Source organism: Paramormyrops kingsleyae, chromosome 21, assembly GCF_048594095.1.
Source record: "Paramormyrops kingsleyae isolate MSU_618 chromosome 21, PKINGS_0.4, whole genome shotgun sequence".
In the NCBI taxonomy this organism is placed as follows: domain Eukaryota; kingdom Metazoa; phylum Chordata; class Actinopteri; order Osteoglossiformes; family Mormyridae; genus Paramormyrops; species Paramormyrops kingsleyae.
In genome coordinates, this window is record NC_132817.1 from 10,084,143 (window position 1) to 10,108,129 (window position 23,987).

The 23,987-nt window shown below is 45.3% G+C and overlaps 1 protein-coding gene across 2 annotated transcripts in view; it reads right to left on the reverse strand.

Moving 5' to 3' along the window:
- Positions 1 to 760: 760 nt before the first annotated feature.
- Positions 761 to 23,987, reverse strand: part of LOC111847641 (ephrin type-B receptor 1-B) — a 119,350-nt gene continuing 96,123 nt past the window's right edge. Inside the window, exons 7-17 of one of the 2 annotated variants that reach the window (XM_023819016.2) lie at positions 22,411 to 22,573; positions 19,929 to 20,037; positions 19,542 to 19,606; positions 17,278 to 17,400; positions 16,938 to 17,185; positions 15,302 to 15,517; positions 10,043 to 10,192; positions 9,598 to 9,791; positions 8,815 to 8,970; positions 6,376 to 7,491; positions 761 to 1,014 (exon numbers count right to left, since the gene is read on the reverse strand). In XM_023819016.2, coding sequence (XP_023674784.1) covers positions 7,383 to 7,491; positions 8,815 to 8,970; positions 9,598 to 9,791; positions 10,043 to 10,192; positions 15,302 to 15,517; positions 16,938 to 17,185; positions 17,278 to 17,400; positions 19,542 to 19,606; positions 19,929 to 20,037; positions 22,411 to 22,573 — 1,533 coding nt within the window. In that variant the 3' untranslated portion in view covers positions 761 to 1,014; positions 6,376 to 7,382. The other variant, XM_023819017.2, reaches the window with a different exon arrangement.

Below are 23,987 nucleotides of genomic sequence, written 5' to 3' on the forward strand. Positions count from 1 at the left end.
AGCCTTAAGCTTAAGTAACCAAACAAAATACGAGACCTTTGGCATTTTTAATTTTTTGATTGCAGTCACAGATTTTTATAAAATTGAGATTCTCCTTGTGGCGACCGAAGGTGTTCCCCTCAACGTCAAAATAACACGTTTTTATCACATTGTGATATGTACTATAATGCAATATATAATGTAATATATACACGATCCACACACACACTCACACACATATAATCCAATTCACTTACCGGCATGTATTTTGACTATGAGAGGAAACATGGGCAGAACAAGAATCAAAACTCTCCATCAGAATCCAAGTCACCCTCTCCTGGGTGTGAAGCCACAGGTACCATTCCACCGCCTTAAGACTCATGTCCAGAAAGTTGCTGGTTCCAATCCCACGGCCAGATGCATAATCATATTACTGTTAAGCAAAGCCTTTAGCAAAGCCCTTAACCACAACTGCTCTAGGGACACGGTCTGACGCTGCCCCCCACATTTATATCGCTTTGGACAAAAGCATCTGCTAATTAAATAAATGCAGATTAAATTTATTGTTTTCCATGCCAGATAGTTTCCACAGTTTTGTTCTAGCAATACCAAATGCACATAGGAAACAGGAAACCTTTCGATCATGTGAAATAGTCTGTCCCCTTGTGAATGTTTGTACTGTTTAATGATGACAGAATAATGTAGTCATTCTGTTCGTGGGCGATGACTCAACACACACTGCCCATCTTGCAGGAGACATAAAGTTTTAGGCCACAATTGATCAAGTGGATTCATATTTATTGAGTGCATGGTTTTTCGTACAATATTCCTTTTAAATTACAGTTACAAACAGAATCATCACAATAAACTTTCATTATACGACGTCACAATGGAAATACCATCCAGTCCTGACATTCCATATTTACAGTACAGCGAGTTTGCTCATCGTTCAATAAGCCTCCGGCATCCTGGTCTTCGGTCATCTTAAATCCCATTTGCCGTCTCAGGTTCTGCTACTGAATTTCCCATGACACACTGCAACAGACAACAAAATTGAGGAGCATTACCCGAAAACCTCTGGAAAAGCGAGCTCAAGCGGTTCCGGAATAATCATGCCATTTACATGTACAGTGTCAGATAAACTGAACATTTTCCAAACCTGTTGAGTGTAAACAAACTACTTATTGTAGTGATACATCTCTGTTTATAGATATAAGCAGGAAATGCCAGGGTTCCTATATTATACAAGATCAAAACAATTCACTGTAAAATTCAGACATTACATCTCAGAGCTCCCGGAGACTCCTGTGATGGATTAAGGACATACAAAAAGCAGTGAGACAATTTTTCTGTTGAATTATTAGACTAGGTCCATTTTCTCCCTAATGACATAGCTTGGCTGCTCGTGTACAGTCATCCTAAAGCACTGGTGTGGAGTGCGGCATCTTAAACAGGTTAACCGAAGGTGAAGTCTGTCCTGCTTTGTTTCATTCACATTCTCCTGATAGTGACTGGTAAAAAGTGGAGAATTTACTAGAATCAAGTGGCGTTATAAAACATTTTACTAAATTGGACTAAGCTGACGCTGACTTTAAATGGGATCTTTGAGTTGCATTGCCTTCCACAGGCTGAATGGAAAGCTTTTTTTGTGGCAGCGATTATTAGCATATTTGCCTATGAACTTAAACACTCTAGGCTACACACTCATTTAAATGGTTTCATTTGCATCGGAGCCAGATGTTTTCAGAGCCTCCCATATAGAACTGCAATAACATCATCAAGCTATTTGATTAACTAAACACCCATTTCAAAAGATGCTGCTAATTCATAGCCGACTACCAGCAACAAAAAAGTGATTAAAATTACAAGTCAAACAAAATGCGCCGTTTTAAGTCACAACCTCATTTGTGTTAGCAAATACTGTAACAGTGATAAAACGCCAATAAATATTTCATTTTAGCTAGTTACAGTACAGCCAAGACACTAATCTAAATATGTATTTAATTAAGGAAACAACTAACAAAGCAATCACAGTTTGAGTAAAGGAAAATGGAAATTATTTATTATATAATCACTTTCAAGTTATCATAATCAATAAATGACCGAATAATATGAACAAATTTTGCAATCACAAATACACCAGTAAACGTCACCTGTTCAGGGTAACTAGTCTGAATCGTGTGACAGTTCTGTCAAGAGCACAAGACTAATTTAACATCAGAAGCCAAAAAGTAGAAAAACATACCAGATTATTGAATTTCACAAGACTTCTAATATAAGTCCACATGCTTGTCATATTGTACACTGCACTATTTAAAAAGGTTAGAACTATTTCAGCTGGATGAATCTGATTTAGGCTAATCTATTTTTGTGTGGTAAGCTTCCTACACAAAGTATGCTTTCTCTTAATTTAAATTTGGCTTGAAATGGCATGTGATAATTGAAAGTAGGACATAACCAATCAAGGCACAGAATATGTACTGCCTTCCTAGGCTGGAATATATTTACTTTAATACAATAGCTGCTGTATTTAGGCCAGGAAATCTATTAAATTTAAAACATACTACATTAAGCATTTTATTTGGAATAATCAATGATTTAAGGGCAACAACTGAGTTAAAACTGATTAAAAATAGTGATGAAGACTTGTAAAACTAAGAGGTCAACCCTAAAGTTAACAGAAACATCGAGTAACTATTATGCTTGTGAAAGCTTAAAAACATGTTAAAAAATTGAAACCTAAGCAAGCCAATCAATCAATAACTAAATTGACACTGCTAAGTAATTAAAAGGCCAGGGGGACATGAAACAAGCATTATGCTAAACTGTGAGGACCAGGTTTAAGAAACACTGGTGAACTTCTACTTGTGGTTGGGACCTCTGGCCCTTGGAGGGTCATGTAAAGGGCTGGAATTCTCTCTGTCCCCCGTTAGAACTGGCAAGTGCTAATTGCTTTTTAAAAGATAAAGCCGTGGAAGACTGTTCCTAACCCGACTTACAGGAACTAGACCTCTGGGGGTGGGGGCTGTATTATAATCATTTAGAGACACCAGTTCACCTACTTGTGTGTCTTTAGAGGAAACCAGAGGACCTGGAGCAAACCCCACATAGTGTAAAGGGAGAGACTCCAGCCCCCATGAGGTGAGAGGCAACATTGGGAGCCGCCAAGGCCCCCATAAAGTTTATTATAAAAATAAATATGCATAATATTTTTTCTGTCTACCCACATTGTTAACAAACCAGAGGCACTATTTCTGCTTCATATCTAGCATTCCGCTCCCCAGTAATTTTCTCATTTATTCACTCCTGTTCTTTTATGATTATAGTGCTTGTATTCTTTTTTTTTCCCCACAGAGGTCTGAAATAAATTGAATAAATTAGCTACATGCGCTGTGATATTAAAGTGGATGTATCCTGCTAGGAATAAATTAATACAATAAAACTAGCAAGTTTTTGTTGTGCTAATTAATAGTGCTTAAACATAATCGTTTACCAGGAGAACTGCCCCAAGTCAGCTGGCTATCAGGTTTAGTTTACACCTTTGCCATCTCAGAGCAGTGCTCATAATTAGGGTGCCATACACAAACCCTATAATCAAAGTTGTTTTTCTTCCAAACTTTTGTGGATTTGGTGCTTTTTATAGAAACATTGTGAAGCCTAATCAAAATGCGACTTATAATGTGTATATATTTTTGTGAAAATGCGGTTTTTGATCTTTATTTGGCTGGCGGCCTTCAGGAGCTAAACTGCCCTAAGAGGCAGAGCACTTTAATATAACAGCACATATTGTACCAAAGCTGAGCTTCTGCTTTGCACACATTTTCTAGGAAAATTGCTCCTACGTGAAGCAATAAACTTGCAGGGTCTTTGAGAATTTTAGACAACAGTCCAGCTAACAACTTTTCATTCAGGTACATTTCCTGATTATGATTAACATACGGAAACGTCCAAAGTGTCCAATTTTCCTGATTTCCTGATATCCAGTTGTACCTGGCCAATAAAGTGAATTCTGATTCTGATTTTGATATTTCCAGAATGTTCTCCCACTACTACACCTAAGGCTGACAAAGATAAATGCAGCGCATGGTAAAGTGGGCGGTAACACTGTCACTTTACACATCAAAGGTCATGGCTGGGTTAGCGTGCTTGCAGTATTCACATATAGCAGTTTTATAAACTAACAGTTTTATTATGTTAAAAGGATGTTAAGGTAATAATGTTCTCGTGCTAATATTGACAGAACCTTTGCTAGAATGTAAAATGTGGAAATATAGCTCCATTCACACTAAGAACCTTCTCTCTCAACTTCGAGAAGGTCATTAAATAATGTTAAAGTTCTGCGAACGTTCCCTGTTAGCTGGGAGGCTATTTTACAGATGAAACATTGTGTTTTGGTTTAAGACTGATGTTTTAAAAGACACTATTCAAAAACACGCTATCAAATATGGAAGCCTTACAAATTTTGTTTTGGAGTGGAACTGCGCTTAAATTGAAATCAAACATTATTAAAAATAATTGGCCCTCCTGACAAGCAACCTTTACTGTATTGCTCAAAGGGAACTGTTTCCCATCATATAAACAAGCAGTGCATATGATAAATGATATTCTTTTATGACAGTTAATTTACACAGAAAAACACCCTTTGGGTATAGTCGTCATAATAAATTTGGCCAGACACTGTATTGCCTAAACCATTTCTTCTATTGATTTGGCACTTTCAATAAAACATATCTCTTCCTGAATTAAATGAAAGCAGTTTCAAATCTGGAAGTAATATTGCTTGAAATGTTTGCCATTTAATTTCTCAAAATTCCTTATGATATTATTTATTATTATAAGTCCTAATCAAATATGTCTCCTATATGGAAATGTTACCCTGTAATTTCCTTCTAATCCACTGGACCTATCCACATACATCTTTGTGGAGATATCCATCATTTTCAGACTGTTAAGCATCAGAAAACATGGAGGTCCCGAAATGATCTATCTGCCAGAGTTCCTCTTGCGGTTTCTATACATTTATTTTAAAGGTTATGTTTATAACTGCGTCAGATCTCCTTGCAGCTATACTTGCAATGGACTGCATAGCAATACCACCGTAGGAGAACAGTGCAGTAACAGCCTATTATTAAATTCCCTTTGCCAAACTACATCCAGGAAGGTCTTTTTTATCCAGTTACCCTGCCCATAAAAAGTCCTTGTCTGCGTTGTGCATTTACTCTGAAATCAATGTGAAGGGATTTGCCATCATTTATCCACACAGGGAAAGTGTTAAACTGACTTCACGGGCAGTGATCGACTGCTTTGCTTGTGTGGAATTTGCCCAGTAGGGGGTGATCAAGAACAATGGGCTCACACCCTGCCCTGTAATTAACACATGCATCATTTATGTTCGTGGTGCATCTGAGAAAAAGTATCCTACCCAGTCAAAATTAAATAAAAACAAGATGCATTACTAATGGAGAATGCCAGCAGCGCAAACTCACATTTGCCCAAGATGGCTTACTAATCAACACTTCCTGGGACTTCCTGTTAGGCAACACACAGGCGTGCTGAATGGGAGGTCATCAGAGTTAATTAAAACAGCTTCATAGACAGTTAATTCTATTATGACTCATTGACACATAAGATGCAATATTCCATCCCTTTATAAATCATGGAAATTTATTTTGTGTTCCTTCACTGTCTACTGGTAAATGGGACCTCGTTCATGTGACCTCATTCCCAAATCACCATATTTCACTCCCATTTTTTCCCTTTTCATTTGAAATTATGTTTGCTGTGACGTCAGTGCATCTGTTTCCATGTATTGCATTGTAACTATTAAAAAAAAAAAAAAAAAAAACGTGTTGCCAAAACATTGTGCATATGAAACACTTTGCTAGGACTGAACAGTGACTAAACTGTCACTACATACCATACAGCCAATTTATTTTAATGCTTCAATTCCTTATTTAAGGGTTATAAGGGTATATTTAACTAGAAGACTAGAAGATGACATCTGGAAATAAACCATTTCTAACTACAGCAACATATACTACAGGAAAGACACTCCAGATTGAAAACATGCCTATCTTGCAGAGAAAGGTCAAAACCTATTAAATAGACAAGAACCATAATATGATGCTTCTAGCTACAGGGATATTGTAGCTACTGAATCCGGTTCGAGTGGAGAAGACTTGTGCGTGACACACACTGAAACATTAAGAGGCACATATTAACTAGGCGCTTCTACTGGATCCCTTCTACTGTCAAGACGACATCAAACCAGCCGCTGATAAGCCGAGGGCAGGCAGAAGCAAGCAGAAAGCACACAGCTCCACAGAGCAAGTGAATAAGGAGGTTCGCTCCACCTGCGTCACAGTGATGGCATTAGAGAGAGCGTCAGATACATACCGGAGCTCCAGGCGAAGCGCTGAGATCTTCTGAGGCGAGCCCCTTCCAGCAGGAAGAGAGAGATGTGCAAAAGTGAAATAATGTCTTTATCACAATCCTGTGCCAGTAATAACCAGCAAGCTCCAGCATGATCTCAACAACGTACAGTCGGAGAAGCCAGAACTCTCATTTCCCCCTTGTGGAGTATTCTTATACACAATAATTTTGTACAGTATAGTCCAAGGTAATGTTCGTTCTCAGTTGTAGTTTTCTTCATAGTAAGAATAGAGCAGAACATACTCGTGCCGCCCAGTTACACAGCATGGCGGCAAGCTATAATACAGGAGTCTTAATCCACACATAACACAAAGAACGCAAAAAATCCAAGCTGGGAACGCACTCCCTCACACACACATATATAATTATTACAGAATCACCTTCAATATGAAGACTTACTTTAGTTATCTTTCTATATTTATGTATGTATGGACATATATATGGATATATATATATATATATATATATATATATATATATATATAGCCATACGCACATATTTTTGGATATATTTATATAAGTTCCTCAGGTTCAGCTATTGGTTCACTGGGAAGAAACTAGAACTCAGCATCACACTGGATGTCGAAAAAAAACGTAAGAACATCTAAAGCAGGTTTTCTCTTTTTAAACACAGTGTCCCAAAAAAATGAGGGGGAAAAGAAGAAAAGTCCATCCAAAAGAGGAACAAACCCAAAAAATAGGGTTACTCCAAAGACTTGGTATCAGTGATACTTCTTTACATCAGTGGAATGTGGACTTCTGTCTATAGCTTCTGTTATTGTTCTCTTTACTTTGTGAGCTTGGTTCTGGTCCATTGATATGGCTCTGGGCCGAGGCCCCGGCTGTGGAAGTGACGGATGTGGGGATGTTCAGATGAGGACAATAGTCTCCACCCTGCTGTACTGTCTGACGTGGGGGGTATCCAGGGGACTCCTGCGGGTGCCCCCCCCAGGGCACAGCGCCCCCTCTAGTCATGCCGTAGCAGTCGGGGACTGGCTTGCCTGCACCCTCATGGCCTGGATGCTGTGGAGGATCTTCTTCTGGTGGCCCGCCAGAGTCACTCCCACCCTCAAGAGGTCCCTGCAAGAGGCATAAAGACACGGAATGTTTTTCGGAAGCCAGCTGAAGCCTCGAGCCTCATCACATTTACCAAATTGCTTTCAGGCCGCGTCGCCGGAGATCTTCAGCCACCTGGGGATGCGCACATCTCATTGCTGAGCAGGAACAAGAAGATGTATAAAGACAGGACAGACACGCATGCGTTCCCACAAGATGGCTTCCTGTCATCCACATTCACATGCTAATACCACTCAACATTGATACCGTAATTGCCAAAAAAAAAAAAAACATTTGGAGATGTTTTCCTGCAATTACTCTGCATCAGGAAAAAAAACACCAACAAACTCTCAAGAAATGGATCCTTCATTCTCCGAAACGGGCTTTAAAATCACGTGATTTTAAAGTCGATACCCACGGTCATTGCCGTAACTGCGGGAGGGTTTTAGGTAAGACCGCGTCGTCAGATGCTATGACCTGGGGCCTAGAGTCTCACCAGCGGGGGCGGCTTCATCAGAGCACTGCTTCACCTGCCGCCAAATGCAGCCAGCAGCGGCAAGCTCATCTGCATTTCACAGACTGCGGCGCTCGGGCTGCCTTTCCGCTCTGCAGCAGAACACGCCATTGTTTCATCCGTCTGCCATCCCCTGTATAATTTATTTCAAGTTTCCCAGGAAGCCAAGCCACTCGCATGCAGCTCTATCTCTCCAGCGAGTTACCTAGGTGACTGCCAGCTTTCTGATGGCCTCGTCCCTCAGTCCCTGTCAACTGCTCTTCTCTCTCATCCCACCTCTGCCTCTCACTTCCATGTCCATCCTTGAAGCCACCCCTCCCTCCAGTTCTCCATCTGAACACAGCAGACGGGGGAAGGTGCTGGATGGCGCCTCCGTGACGGAGTCGTCCAAAGAGACGCGAGATGTGGCAAGCTGAGCCCCCCCGAGCTGCCGGGCTCTCTGACAAGTTTCCACCGTCCCTGCTGATGGGGCTGGCTCACTGTACACTTTCATAGCAGAGACCAACACTGCCTACAGTCACATGAATAAAACATCCCCCGCATGTGTGTTTTTTGTCTTTAAAAATGAGTGTTACGTTAGTGGTGAAACATTTGGCGCCATCTATTTAAATGACAGTTCTGACAGGTCAGGAAGCTGGAATATGGAGAAACTATGATGACAGGAAAAAGGAGGAAGCATGACACAGGAAGCTGAGAGATGATGAGACGGAAACGGTGACAAGATATAAGGCAGGATGATGAAACACTCGGGGAGCCGGAATGTGAGGGAGACGGGGCACAAACAGGAAGTGCCGGTGACCAGACAGGAAGCTGAGCGGTGGCGGCGCACTCACTCGGAGGTCATCTCTGCCACCAGCGGCAGGGAGTTAAAGCCGCAGTCCAGGAGGTTATCTCTGTACTGACTCATCTGGATGGCGCTCAGCCAATCCTCCACTGAAGTGACGGAGCTAAAATCCGGCACGGAGCGATCCAACAAGGGCTGCGAGGGCCTGAAGGGGCAGCAAAAATGTGCAGAGCATCAGCCAGCTGCTACGACCATTAGCATAGCATCCCACAGACAGGATAGACCATAGCATAGTAACATTACTACCAGACTGCAGCTGCCTTTCCGTAGCATGTGTATCTAGGTGAGCACACTAGGCGAGGTACTACGCAAAAACGAGGATACGTCTGTGAAAGTGTATCGAGTCGTATCAAAACCTCTCCTGAAGGTGCCCCAGTACTTACAACAACCGCTCGGTGTATTTTTTGACTCCGCCATTAGCATGCCGTGTTTGGCAAATCGATACCTCAAGTTACTTAACTGCTTAAGTTAATTAATTGAGCTGGTGGTGAAATTTAGCAAATACATGGAACAGCTGAGGTGCCTCTAAGGAGAGGTTTGGGAAATGAGAAGATGTCAGCAAGATGTCTGGAACATTCTGGAGAACAGAAGAAATTTGTGCAGTTTTTGTTTTGTTTTTTATTGTTACTCTTCATGTGCAAATATTCTAATTTTAAATTGTGTTGTTTATGAGCAAATATACACTAACTACCCGGACAAACAGCTAAGACTTTTGCGCGCGTTTGGGTGTGTCTGTAGGAATTACACGCTTGTTTAATCACGAGTTGCTCACACGGCCGGCATGGTGGCCAGGCCCTTCAGGCTGCCCGGGTTGCGGATCAGCTTGTCCAGTGTGCTGACGATGTCGGTGAATCGCGGCCGGGCGCTGCGCTCCTTCTGCCAGCAGTCGAGCATGAGCTGATGCAGGGAGGCGGGGCAGTCCATGGGCGGGGGCAGCCGGTAGTCCTGCTCGATGGCGTTGATGACCTGGGGGGGTCGAGCAAAGCACAGAAATGGCTATGACTGGAATCGGCCTGGGAAAGGGTTAGTCAGTGTGAGATTTAGGGGGTAGGTCTGAACAAATGAAATGGGACTGAGTACTGGTGTTACTGGGTAGAATGGTTACTGAATGGGAGTGCCCTCAGAACAATGGGTCAGCCTCGAGATCAGCAGATGGCAAGAATTCAAAAATGGCGCCCCGAGACCCCGGTGTTACAGAAAGACCCCCGGAAACTCACGTCCTGGTTGCTCATGTCCCAGTACGGCCGCTCGCCGTACGACATCACCTCCCACATGACGATGCCGTAGCTCCACGCGTCGCTGGCCGACGTGAACTTCCTGTAGGCGATTGCTTCCGGCGCTGTCCAGCGCACTGGGATCTTCCCTCCCTGTCATTATGTGCAGAGGGAGAAGGTGTGTATGGGCTCCCCCCACTGGCCAATACCTCCGTTAGCCCACAGGGTGGACGGGTCATCAACATGGTCCACATGAATCACTTTTTAGGGGCATAAGGCCAATCAGCCGAAAAGTTGAACACTTTTTTCAAGTACAACAAACTTTAATATGGGCACATCTCACATTTTGGGGTTAAGAGTCTTGCTCTATGGTCCTACAGTGACATGCTTATTCCGCAGCCATGGGATTTGAATAATCCGCACGCACAGTGGATTATTAGAGCAAATCAAAGAGGATGTGTGTAAATTAAGCTAATTGGCATCCATTTCCGTCACACCCACCACAGACCTCCTGAAGACAAATCGGGAGCAGACCCCGGCCTCAGCCGCCCGCCGTTACCGGCGCAGCTGCTTGGTGGCGTGACGTCTCATGCTGATGGAGACCGACAGAAGTCGGGTTTAACATTCCCGACGCACCTGCTCATCTCCACACGCCTCTGCACGCCAGATCCAGGAAATGGCATCTCCTTAAAGATGCTGATTAACACAAGGTGTCTCCCGTTTGGTGCTGCGAAGGGATCCATGCCGGCAGGCCTGCAGTCCTCGTACTGTGATGGGAAACCCTACTCCACCTCCATCACATGACGTACAAGATATAACCCCAATATCCCCCCGCCCCCCCCCCCCCACCCCGGTATCCCCTAGCCTCTCCAGCAGCAGGTGGGACGCAGCTCTGCTCATCACCCACGGATCCAGTCATCTGGAAAGCAAAGCGCACCACCGGCACTGCTGGGAGCACAGCGTGTGCAGCTGTAATTAACGCTGCGGGGGGTAGGGGGCGCTGCCCAACCGCAACTTCATAATGCGGCTGCTGAGGAGCCGAGTAGATAGCGGGCAGACATGTAACTAAACGCAGGAGAAGGCAGCTTCCGTGACGTTGCCGAAAGTGTGGGAGATGGAGGATGCATACGGGGGTCTGGAGCCTTGTCAGAGTGGGGTAGTGAGGTTTAAAAACACATCATTGTGTGTTTACAGGCTGTGTTCCCATCAGAACTTACAGCAGAGGGAAACAGGTAAGCGCTGGTGTCATCGTACATGGATGAGGCCCAACGGGGGACACTAACAGGGAGGCACTGAGACTGAGAGCCCTGGCCACACAAAGGATTATGGGTGGTAGGGTGGGACAAGCCTCCAGCTACTTACGGTGAGGATAACTGATTCGTAAAAGAGAGGCTCGTTCAATGAAATGCAAAGCCCCTAACTAACACATTACCAACTCTGGGAGTCATATTAGAAAACCGTAAATGTGGAACGGTAAGGAGGTCTCTGAAAATTACCCATTGAAAAATTCATCCCACCCGAAGCTGCGTGCACATCACAGGACATCACACGCACCTCACATGCATATTTTAATTTCAGGGTCGCATCCGGCAGGCAGCGAGAGAGATGCAGAAAAGAGGGAGCGCGAGAGAAAGGACTGAGCTTAACAAAGACCCAAAGCTCCCGCGAAGCGGACGACTCACCACCGTGAAGAACCGCCAGACGAAAGAAAAAATAGCAGCCGCCTTGCTGAAAGCAGATCAGACTCCCCGAATCAGGTGAATAATCCTTTTATTCTGTTAGTCAACACTGGAATTTAAAGGGAAAAGTGGCTCTTTCACTTTCCTTTGTTTTTAACATGAAAGAACTGTGACAATCTGCTGTAAACACACACACAGAGGATGCAGCAGAGCACAGATGGGGATCCACCGGCCCCCCAGCCTGATACGTGTCTGCCAGCATTAATCAGACAGGTGATCCCGCTTAACGGCACTGGTTAGAGGTTTATTTGAAGAGGTTTTGCTTCACTAGTAGGATGGCACGGCTTAAAGTTGGTCTAAACAAACAGTAGGGTGGTTAAGGTCTATGGCAGGGACAACTTAGCAGGTTAGGGATCTCTGTCCGGGAGGCTGTGGGTTTGAATCCCTCAGCTTAGTGATATTTGCAAAATAATCATATCACTGTTGGACTGCTGGATGCTGGCTGGCCATAAACCTCCCTCATGCTGCTTATGAAAAAAAGCGTCTGCTAAATCAACAGGGACGTCAACAGGGAGGATGCAGGTTCTGCTATCTGAAAGGCCTTCAACATGCAGCTTTTTTCCATAGCTAATCCAGTATACAGTCACAGAGAGATTGGAGCCTATCCTAGGAAGCACATAAACACCAAAAGCATATGCACAGATCCTGGGGCAGGATTTGAACCCATTACCCCGGAGGTGAGGCCCCCACCCCGCTGTGTAAAAGCTGACAGCCATGCGGGCAGCAGACTGAAATACAAACAATGGTGTTCGGAGACCAAACAGATGTTTGCCACGCCTTTGGCTCAGCATAATCTTCCACTTTAATATTCATTCAATCCTCTCCGGGTTGGGGACGCGGCTGGGAGCACTGAAAGCTGACGATGGAGCGGGAAGGAGACGGCGGGTAATCAAGGCAACGCAGTGTGCGGGGCGAGCTGGCCATGACACAGAGCCACTGTGTTGCTTTCCATCTGAGATGCCATTGCACCGGCGAGGTCTGTAATGGAAGCTGCCATCCTCTCTGGCAGCTTCATCCATCATGCCAAATATGAGGAATGCTGGGGATTCGCCCAGGCCCCCGTCACTTTAAAGCCGGATACTAGGAAGGGTCAGAGTGAGGCTGATAATGCTCATGTTTGGTTGCACTGTGTTTCTACCCAGTGCTCACGTTTGGTTGCACTGTGTTTCTACCCAGTGCTCACGTTTGGTTGCACTGTGTTTCTACCCAGTGCTCACGTTTGACTGCAGTGTTTTTCCGCCTCCTCTGGGTAGCCTTTCCACCCCCCACCTGTAGCCTGGCTCTCTCTGCAGTGGCCATCGATACTCAGTGCATCTAACGCCTGATTAGCTTGTCAGCTCCAGTTCATCAGGGGCTTCTCTGCTTCAGCCACAGAATACCAAACTCAAGGGGGAATTGTGATGCTGCAGTCTAGGAGCCCGTCTCTCATGAGAAGTGCTGAGGCTTTCAGCATCAGCAGCAGAAGCTTGGAGCGATGGTGACACAGTTACCCCCCAGCGTGATCACCAGGGGTACACTCCCAAACCTGTCACCAGAAAAATGCAAGCAAAGCGATAACCCAAAAAACAGTGAAATGTATAGAGCCTTATGACCATTGGTATAAAAGTGGCGGCAGTGTTAGTAATTTGGACTCTGAAAGCACTTGGCACACAGCTGGCCTATGAAACAATTTCAGCTGTCAAACATACAAAAAAATAAAGCATTTGTTCGGCTATTCTAACAGGCCTACACACTAAATCTGTGGGTGGTCAGTTTCGTTATTGTCACCCAACTGGAAACCATATGGCTACAGCCAGCTCAGAATGATCTTCGGCCCCTAATTAGCGAGAGCGCTGAACTACCCTGACAGTACGATACTCTCTGAGCATATGCACGGGTGGGTGGGGCCTGAGTGTTCGCATGAGGCGAACAGAGCCCAACCAGCGAAGAGTCGCACACCTGTTCTCAGCATGAAACCAGGCCTAATTACACAATGCTCTTTGGAGGGTCCGGTTTCACTTCTAAGCCTAAGGGTGTACTCACACTAGGCATGGTTGCCGAGAACCGGGCCCGAGTACGATTGTCCCCCCTGGTAATTTTGAGTCGTTTGGTCCGCGGTGGTCCACAGCCCTCTCACAGCCTGTTGCTAAACAGGTCTATCGCTTTTGTGGCACGAAAATTTTCACACAGGAGGATCAGCTGGACAGGTGCATAAGCCGTTCTGGAGGATCAGTGGGGTGGGAATATCAGCAGGTAGGGGGGTGGGCGGGGTAGGAACATGAGTGGGGTGGATGGATCAGCGAGGAAGAAGGATCAGCAGGACTGTGCTGAGTCTCCGTGGTCCGTTCAAAGACTCGTGAATGATCAGCAGAACAGTAAGAAAATCTGATTCTCCCTCAGCATGGATTCTTTTGGGGACCAGATGGGCAGTCAAGGTTTAAATGTACAGGAAAAATGCAGAAAGCAAAGCGAAAATGCCCGAGGGACTAGGAGCCGTGCTGCTTGGCAGCAGTGTGTTGGAGGTGTTTGCTTTCCAGGCCTCTTTACAGTTTAACAGCAATCAGCGGCTAGCCCACGCCGAAGACACCTCCATGTCCCGTATTCACACCACTGAGGGGGTCTTTCTCCTACCTGTAGAGAGCCCACAGCCATCAATAAACCGGAAGGAAGCAGCACCGATTCAGCTTCCAATTAAGGAAGAGCCATTGTTTTCTGTGCAGAATGCAGCCTTCCCAGTAGGCCAAGCTCATATTTCCTGTGTCAGACTCCTGCAGATACCTCCCCACCTTTAACGTGAGTGGCTCACTGAACTTCAAGGCTACCCAACGCAAAGGAGTTTCTCCATCAACCCGACCGACAAAGCAGCTCAACAAAGGCAGCGCCGATGTTTGTTCTTCAGCTGACTTTGAATCCTGCGTAAATCCCACACAGCATTGAGCCCTTTAGACGGCTCAGATAAACCATTCAGATGCATGGCAGCTGGTGTCCAAACTCATTCCGTCGGAATAAGAATAAGCGATTGGCCTCCGAAACTATTTTCAGTGAACCAAATTAGTAAAGAGCTCAGCTGGAACAGAGCACATGCTGCTCGCCATGGATGCCCAAGGAGCCGGGCTCAGAGTCAATGTTTTCAGTCAGGCTAAATAAAGACGGTAAACCAGCTAGAGGGCTGTGCCAGGAGAGGAGAAGAAGAACAGGCTTACAGGCGAGCTCCAAGGCCCGGACTGCTGTGCTGGCAGCCAGGGCACCTGGGTCCTTTGGCCGCTCTGCACCTCACCCCTTTCCTGATGGGGTTTCTTATTAAACAACTCATTAGGAGCCTTCCTGTGTCTCCATAACGTCAGAGTGAGGGTGCGAGTCAGCTGAATGTGACTCCTGAATTAACGATGCCGCCTCCGCGTTGCTGTGGGAGCTCATCGGAGTAAGGTTATGCGCGGCTTAGCCGATCTGGAGACTACTGAGTACTGCCGGAAGGCGATGGCGGCTTCTGGGGTCAGGAGAAGGGAGAGATGAGAGAAGGAGGAGAAGGAGGAAGAAGGCTTACCAGAGAGCTGGTGTAGGTGGGGTCAGACGTGTCGTCCTGCAGGTAGCGCGACAGCCCAAAGTCGGACACCTTGCACACCAGGTTGCTGTTGACCAGGATGTTCCTGGCGGCCAGGTCCCGGTGCACGTAGCTGGTGTCTGACAGGTATTTCATGCCGGCGGCGATGCCACGCAGCATGCCCACCAGCTGGATCACTGTGAACTGCCCGTCGTTTTGCTGAGGGGGGGACACAAAAAGGCAGGGATGGGGGTTGTGTGTGGATCAGCGGGCCTCCCCACTGTGCTGTTAGTCATCTAAAAATATCGGTTGTCCTTCGGGGGATGTCAATACTGTGTCAAAGTGGATGAAGTCCAAATATATCAAAATGACTTTTAGCATAAATTAGGACAGAAATGTTTTTTATACTTGGATGGCTTCCTGTCTGAGGTGTACTGAGTACTTCATTATAGATGCACAGTTACTCATCCAGTGATAGTCATTTTGGATGAAATTACACATTCAACAAGTAAACTGCTGTTACACTGGATATTTTTTACATTATAACCGCATGACAAACCTTAATAAGTGAGCAAACCAAACTCCAGTTTGGGGATCCTATGCCTATCGAACACCTTACAGTCACTGTGCACCATGGACAGGATAGATAGTCAAGCTCTAGGAATACCACTGACATATTTCTGTCATTTTCCCTGCTAAATGGCAGAATAACGCCCTTTACTGTGCCTGAAACATCCAGGAGGTGAGAAACCGCCACATTCACGTCACTCTCGAGTACTCCCTTTATCCTACTGCCTCTGTCCATTTTCTTTGTGTCAGAAAATGTCTCATGAGGAATGAAAAGACATCTTTCCTAGCAGCTGATAAAGCTATCCAAGGACAGGCTTTCTATTCTGCAGGGTGTTTTTTTAATCTCCCTCCCCAAAGAGCTTAACAGCACGTAAAAATCCTACCAGGTACGTCGAACTCCCTCTGAGTGAGTAACAACTCTGTGACCTTTGACCTCTATGCCCCTGATTGTGTCAGCAAGGCCTCTTTGAACAGGACGAAAACTAACAGACGCCAGCATGGGGAAAATCAATACAGGCTCTAGTCAAAGCTGGAAAATGGCAGAAATGGCTTCAAAGCGCCCTTTTCACACTAGTGGTAAATCAAAGCGGAAGGAAAACCAATCCACGTGATTACAGAAAGCAGACCAAACATCGATTAATACTCATGTTCACTCCCTCCTTTCTGCGATGCTGCTCATGGAACAGTATCTTAACAGTAGAAGATACAAGTACTAAGTTTTAAAACGAGTTTATTAAAAACACAGGCGATAACTTGTGCTTGCAGCAAAATGGAGAGCGATCCCGGCAAACAGAGAGCAGAGGACAGCCCAGACTGGATGACAGCCCATGAACGAGCACAAATATACTCAGTATGTGCAGTTTAGGACCTAACCACATTTTAGACAGAATACTATGAGAAAACTCACACAAACATGGACAGGAACCAAACCCACAAGCTTGCAAGTGTACTTGCAACCTACAAGTACCTACTGAGCCTCCCTTCACACAAAAAAGTATACAAATTATACATTAATAGTAATTCAATTCTGTGATATAGCATGTTAATCCAGTGAATAATTCACACCCACCCTTAGGAAAGAATCTAGGGCCCCATTCTCCATGAACTCCGTGACGATCATGACTGGCCGGCTTTTTGTCACCACACCCTCCAGGCGGATAATGTTGGGGTGCTCGAACTGGCCCATGATGCTGGCCTCGCTCAGGAAGTCCCGCCTCTGCTTGTCGGTGTAGCCCGCCTTCAAGGTCTTGATGGCCACACAGATCTCCCGTTTACCTGGGAGCTTCAGGCGGCCTTTGTACACCTCCCCAAACTCTCCTGGAGAAATGACAGACACACGGATGAAGAAATGAGGGAGGGCTGAGCTTGGTGCTACACTAAACACACACAGTAGAATATCTGAGTCCTACCAGCACCAATGACCTCTTCGATCTTCACGGAAGACACATCAATCTCTTTGGCAAACTCACGCACCGCCTCATTGGGGTCCTCATAGGTGAAAGGATCAATGTAGATCTTCATCCCAGGAGAGCCTGAAGGTAAGCAGGGAATACAACATGGGGTTATCATTTAGTCATACACATTTTGGAAAAAAGTCTTAAGCTAATTGGGATACCTACGGACACTGCTGTAGACAGCAACGCAGGTAACCCCAGAATCATGGGAATTATGTCATAAATGTGTGTGCATGTGCCGTGTGATGCTGCCCAGATGCTAAGCGATGAATCAGCCCAGCGATGATTAACAGATGCTAGTTGCTGTGAAGAACCTGGAAGGATCATACAGCTTAGGTAGCTAAGGGCACATACACCCCCCTCTGTCCCCTCCCAACATGACCACACAGCTGAGGAGGCTGTGTAGATGCCCTGGGGGGGCAGTCACATTCATCCTTATTTTCTAAAATTTTTCAGTAATATGTTCTACTGCCTTATGGCTCAAGGTGCCAATGTCCATCTTGAGCGTGTGTGATTGTTTCCCTGCTGACGCTGTGATGGTTCTCCATCCCCCCGCTGATTTCGTCAAACCCAAGGATGATGGGAGCAGGCGAGTGATGGATGTGTGTGTGTGTGTGTGTGTTGGTGCCTGAGTCAGGACAGGACGTACTTTCACAGGATCACACAGTCACTCTGATGCATAATTTACATGGCGGTTTACCTTCACATATCCCTGTAGTACAGCCCCGTTAACCATTTCTTTAATAACGCAACGATAAAATGGAAAGCGCGTTAATAATTCAGTCGCTTCCATAAGCACTTGCTCTGGAAAATCGATGAATGGTTCAGGCCACCCTGTGCTGTCCTGAAAGGGAACCGGGACCATGCAAAGCCGGCCTGACCCAGGCCTGAGGCAGCAATATGCCGAAAGGCGACACTCAGAGATCTTTTCCGGATTTTCATTTAACCCCCCCAATGCCACCTCGTAGCGATAGAAACAGCTGTGCTGTGTAATATTGCAAATATTCGAATTACAGAGACAGCCTTTCATAGGAAATGTACCCAGGAAAGACAACTGCACTCTGTTCAGCTCCGATATCCTAATTCCATCGCTAAAGTTCTCACCTTCGCAAGGGCAGGCCATGCAACCACCTCTTTAGTGCTAAAAAAGACAAGGTGGTGGGGCATCATTTCCTCCCCCATTCCCTCATCCGCTGCCCCAGCAGCCTCATTTACACCAATGCTTCCTGCAACCATGGCTAATGAACACACTCCTTCGTCAAGGCCTGCTCCTCATTAAGCCTAATTAATCGGCATGCACATATTCCATGTGTGCTTCTGCTGATCTCACTGGCATAGGCCTGCACCCTGCCTCTCGGTGTTAATTACGCATTAATTCACCCTCACGTACAGAATTCAGGGCCTATGTTCTTATTTAGTGCATTTAGCATTAGCATGCTAGAGGTCAGCGGGGTGAGTTAAACGTCCCTCTGTCTAATTAAAAATACCAGCCAACTGAACAGTCTGAAATCATACTGAAATTATAAAAAAAAATAATAAACAATTGACACCGGATTCCATTTCTGTAAAAAAAAAATCCAAATCAAAAGCAAACCTCAAGTTCCTTTGAACTTTCATAATTTTATAGGAGCTTATTAGCATATAAAATATGCTAATAACATATGCTATATGCTATTTAAAATAGCAAATAAAAAATGTTACATAGTGCTAAGAGAACAATAACACAGAAGTGCCTCTGTACTGTTACTATGGCTTGGGGTGGCCACTGTTTCACCGTGCTGTGCCGCGCCTCCAGGTTGGTTTGCTTGCGATGGCTGCAGCTTCCTCTGACAGAACGCATGCTCTTTTACAGGAAGTGGGGAGGCTGAGCTCTGTCAGACTGGCTTAATGGGCCGTGGGTGGATGTGCCTGGAGAACACGGCTCGCCTACAGAAAGTCCGATCAAACTGCTTCGGGCTTCCTGCTCTTACGGCGCCTGACCGCTGTCATCTGGCGGCCGGGCCTGTCAGGGGCTTCGTCGTTAGGAACTGAGATGTGTCAATCGGCGTCGGCTTTTACCCTCAGCCACACGCATGCATGAAGGGTTTTCTGTTAAGAAGCAAACGTGCACAGAGGGGGACTCTGCGCACAGGGGGCGAAGTGGTGAGGCGAGGAGGGGGTAGAGCGGCAGGAGGCGTTGATTAGCAGAGCGGGCGGCGTGCCTGGTGCGGGGCTCTCACCACGGCCTGTGCTGTAGTGCTGCAGTTTGTCGCTGTAGATGGCCTCCTTGCTGTACGCACGCTTCCTGCAAGACACGGAGACACAGCACGCAGCTCTTCTGAAGACACGGCAAGAACCAAGCCCCCGATCGATCGACAGCCAATAGAAGCTGAGGTCTTCTTCCAAACAAATGTGAGATCGTAGTGGGAGTGAGACAGTGGTAATAATTCCCATCAGGCAGCATTATTCCCCTGAACATCATAATGTCACATGATACACCATGTGTAATAGTGTCCAACAGAGCAGGTCTACCCATGTAACTGGGCTTGCCTAATTGGAAGCTGGCTTGTCCAATCAGATGAATCCATCAGAGAATAAAAGGTATGTCCATGAGAGAGTGGGCATACCTGCTGCAGACAATGGAGATGGCCAGCAGGGACACAATGCAGACCACACCGGCTGCGGCTGAGCCCACGATCAGGGGTAGCTGCTCCCTCAGCTCAGACCTGTAGTCGTCTGCGCAGCCAGGCCGGGGAGGGGAGTGTGGGAAGGGTTGAAGGGGATGAGAAAGGTCACATTCAAAGACGTCACATTACAGTCACCTTACAGACTGCAGCACACCCAGAGGCTTCTGTGTCAACATGCCTTTCCAGAGCGCTGGCTTTCAACCATTATTCTGCCGTCACTTTGAAATTCCTTTATGACTAAATCCCTTTAGTCTTAGGATCCATAAGAATAAAGCCAACACTGAAATAAAATGTTTTAGCCATTCTGGAAAAAAGTAGTGCTGCAGAACTAATAATATGGTTATTTATTTCCCTGAATGATTGCTTCACGGTGGGATTAGCATCTTCCTCCTTCTGGCTATTCTGTTTTCTTTCCACAGCCCCTGCAGTTCATGTGTCTTGGTCGTTATAAATTATCCACTAAATGTGGCGAACGTGAGATTGCTTTGTGATTGAACAAGTAGTTATTGAAAATACATGAATAATGCATTTCGTGGGCTTTTCCTTATATAGTGCAATTTATTATTTGCAAAGTGAGTGACTTTTTACATCACTATTACAAATTTTCAGGACGCAGAAAAAATTCATCGGGAATCACTCTAAGAACGAAAGGTTTCATCTGGGACACATTTCGCTGTCGGCTGCTTCTAATACTCATGCTGCTTCAGATTGTAGTCATTAACTACAAATGTAACAATTTAACTTGAATGTGTGATTTTCGTGAAGTCCTTCGGGGTTACCATGGCACAAACAGTACAAAATAAGCTTAGTAATAATAACCGTCATTTTCACTATTCTGTGAAGCAATCATGTCATCTCAGTGCTACCTCCAACAAATATGGAGTTCAAGGCAGAAAATGACATTTTAGCTCTGCTTCACAAATACTTAAATACTTTATCCTTATGAAATATAAAGTTTCAGATTAATCACACCGTGTGTTATCACTATGAAATGCAATAACTGATATCTCCTGCAGGGTGGCTAATTGACACTGGATTCCATTACTGTAAAGAACAAGATCAAAATACGTGATAGCTACTGGCTGACAAGCCTCAATTTGGCTGAGTTACACCAGTGATGGCAGCTGTGTTACAGGACAGAGAGGGCAGCCGATCTGAATTAAAGCTGGACAGGGTCACTGGGGAGAATCTTTCATCATGCTGCCGTTAAAGCTGGGCTGAGTACTCTGTCAGCCACTGGGTCCCTAATGTCCACCCAGAATCATGCTCAAACTGGCAGATCGCGATAATCTTTGTTGTTGTTGTGGTTTTGGCCTTTGTTGTTGTTATTCCTGCTTCAGGCTGCTAGCAGAGACGTCCCTCTTTATGAATGATTCAAGAAAAGATAAGGGGAATCATCGGAGGAATCACTGAGGACTTCCTTGTGAAAACAACACCGCTGGCTTGATGCTTCTGACAACAGCTATTTACGGGAGAAAGTGACTGAGAGGAGGTTTTCTGAGGACTCTACAGCACTGTGTGCTAACACAATCCGGCTCGCAGCAGGTACAACAGCGCCTCCGTTAGGTTCAAAGGCTCCGTCAGAGAAAGGCAGCAAGCCCCTCCTTTCCCATGAGCGGGCGAGGCTGCCCAGGTGAGAGGGAGGTGCACGAAGAGCTAGCGGTGACTCCCTAGTAGTGGAGATCACCAGTGGCGAAGATACTCAAGCCTCTGTGGTTGGTCATTACTCATATGCAGTTGTAATCACTGCTAAACAATCTGGGATAGCTCTCGAGCCAGAGAAGGCAGTCAATGAAAAGCTATTAGCTAAGCACTTTACTCAGTGTCGACTTCAGTCGATCTCCATTACACACACCGATACATTCACATACACACAAGACTACACACACACACATCAAAGTAGACAGGTGGAGTCTCTCTCACATACGTTTGTATTCATATCTTTGTGGAAACATTCTGTTCATTTCTATGGGAAAAACTCTAATCGCAACAATGACTACTGTAACCCCTGCCCAGCCCTAACCTTAACCATAAGTAGTCAAACAAAATACAAGTGATTTCTGATTGCAGTCACAGATTTTTATAAAATTAAATTTCCCCTTGTGGGGACTGAAAAAATGGTCCCCACAAGGCCAAAATGACAGGTTTTTATCACACTGTGGGGACATTTGGTCCCCAAAATGTAATATATACATGACCACACACACACACACACACAGGTTTGCAATTATATCTTTGCGGGGACTCTCCATTCATTTCTAAACTTTAATCCCAGCATGACGACCTTAACCAGTACCCAGCACCAGCCTGAAAAATGGTTCCCACAACGTTAAACAGATTTTTATCAGATTGTGGGATACATTTGGTCCCCACAATGTAACATAAACATAATACACACACACATACACAGACTGCTGCTTACCGTAGGTCAGGGTCTGGAAGTAGAGCCTTCCGCTGTACTTGCCAAAGCCGGCCACTGTCCGTGCTCGAACCTGCGCTACATAAACGGTCCCGGGCCGCAGCCCATCCAGGCACGCAGTGTTGGTTTGGGTCTTCACCAGGGAAGAGTTGGACTCGCTGAGGTCCTGGTGAGGATGGGGACAAACCATAGCTCCAGCTGGGCCTGACAACTCGGTACAAATGCCGGTCTTAGCTCAAGCCGATAATGAACATTAGAAAATCGGAGTTTTTCTAGACCTGGAGTTTGCAAATTAGCAAAGGTGAGACACCTGTTCAGGGTGTAGCCCAGCCTTGTGCTTATGCTGGATGAGGCTTCCACTGCAACCTGCACCCCATCCCAGACCAGGACAAGCAAGATGGGCGGGCTTTGTTGTAGAAATACTTTCATTATATTTATTATTACTATAAAGGGAGAATGTAAAAGATGCACGTACTCTTCATTAGATTATTTATAGTCACTTAAGTTATATAATTTAATGGTTCTAAGTTAAGGCCCCAAATGAACCAGCTTAATTTGACAGAACACTTTATTAAAATGCACCCAATTCTGAAAAAGAAAATTATATGTTACTCCAAGGCTTTACACTGGGTCACATAATAGTGTATTCCTCCGTAATGTCTATGTCAGTTGTAATAGGTTTGCTGGATCAAAAGCCAGAAAACACGGCTGACATTGAGAGCCCAGGGCTGAGTAACCTTGGGGGTCATAAAGCATCTCCTACAACCATCGGAGACACTTTTCACACGTCTTATCTATTGTTACCAGGGCCACAGTAACTGAAATACTGTGAAAAAATATTACTATTCCATATTCTGTGCTTCACAATATTTCATCACTAGCGAAGGTCAGACATTTTGATATTCATTGCATTTAGCAAAGAAATCAATGTAAAAAAAAACAAAAAAAACATGAAAAAGTAACTACCCTCAATAATTTCATCTTCAACAACTAAAAAAATATGCCACGTAGTTATACATGGCTCTCTTTCATATCTCATTTCTGGTCTTGGATTTAGGTCTAGAATTTCCTTTTTCATCAAGCACTCTGAAGCATTTACTTAATGGATGGCCCACCCACAGATATTCAGAAATTCGAGCCAAAAGCAGCACTATTAGAAGCACTAATAGAAGGCTCTTCGGTACTGAAAGGTTCCCCCTTGATCTTTCCATAAAACACTGTTCCAGATCATTCAGGAACACTCTTCCTGGGGTGGAGCCAGACCATGTACAATGGAGTGGCCAAACTAGACCCCGTGATTTTACCGGGGTGGCAATGGGATAATATTTGGGCTGGGGGGTTGATTCTCCTTGGTACACTTTGTCGATCACGATCATTATCCATCGATCGTCTTGCATTTCTTGCTGACACGCTGCGATCAACAAGTTGGACAGCTCTGGTTTACAGAGTTAAATCCACTGGCCAGCCCTTAGATCCGGCCCAGGCTGGCTGGCTCTGCTCTCTGAATCTCACCTGCTTGCCACTTTGGATGAATGAAACATACGGTAAACTTGAGATGAGTCTGAGTTCTTCTCCAGCTC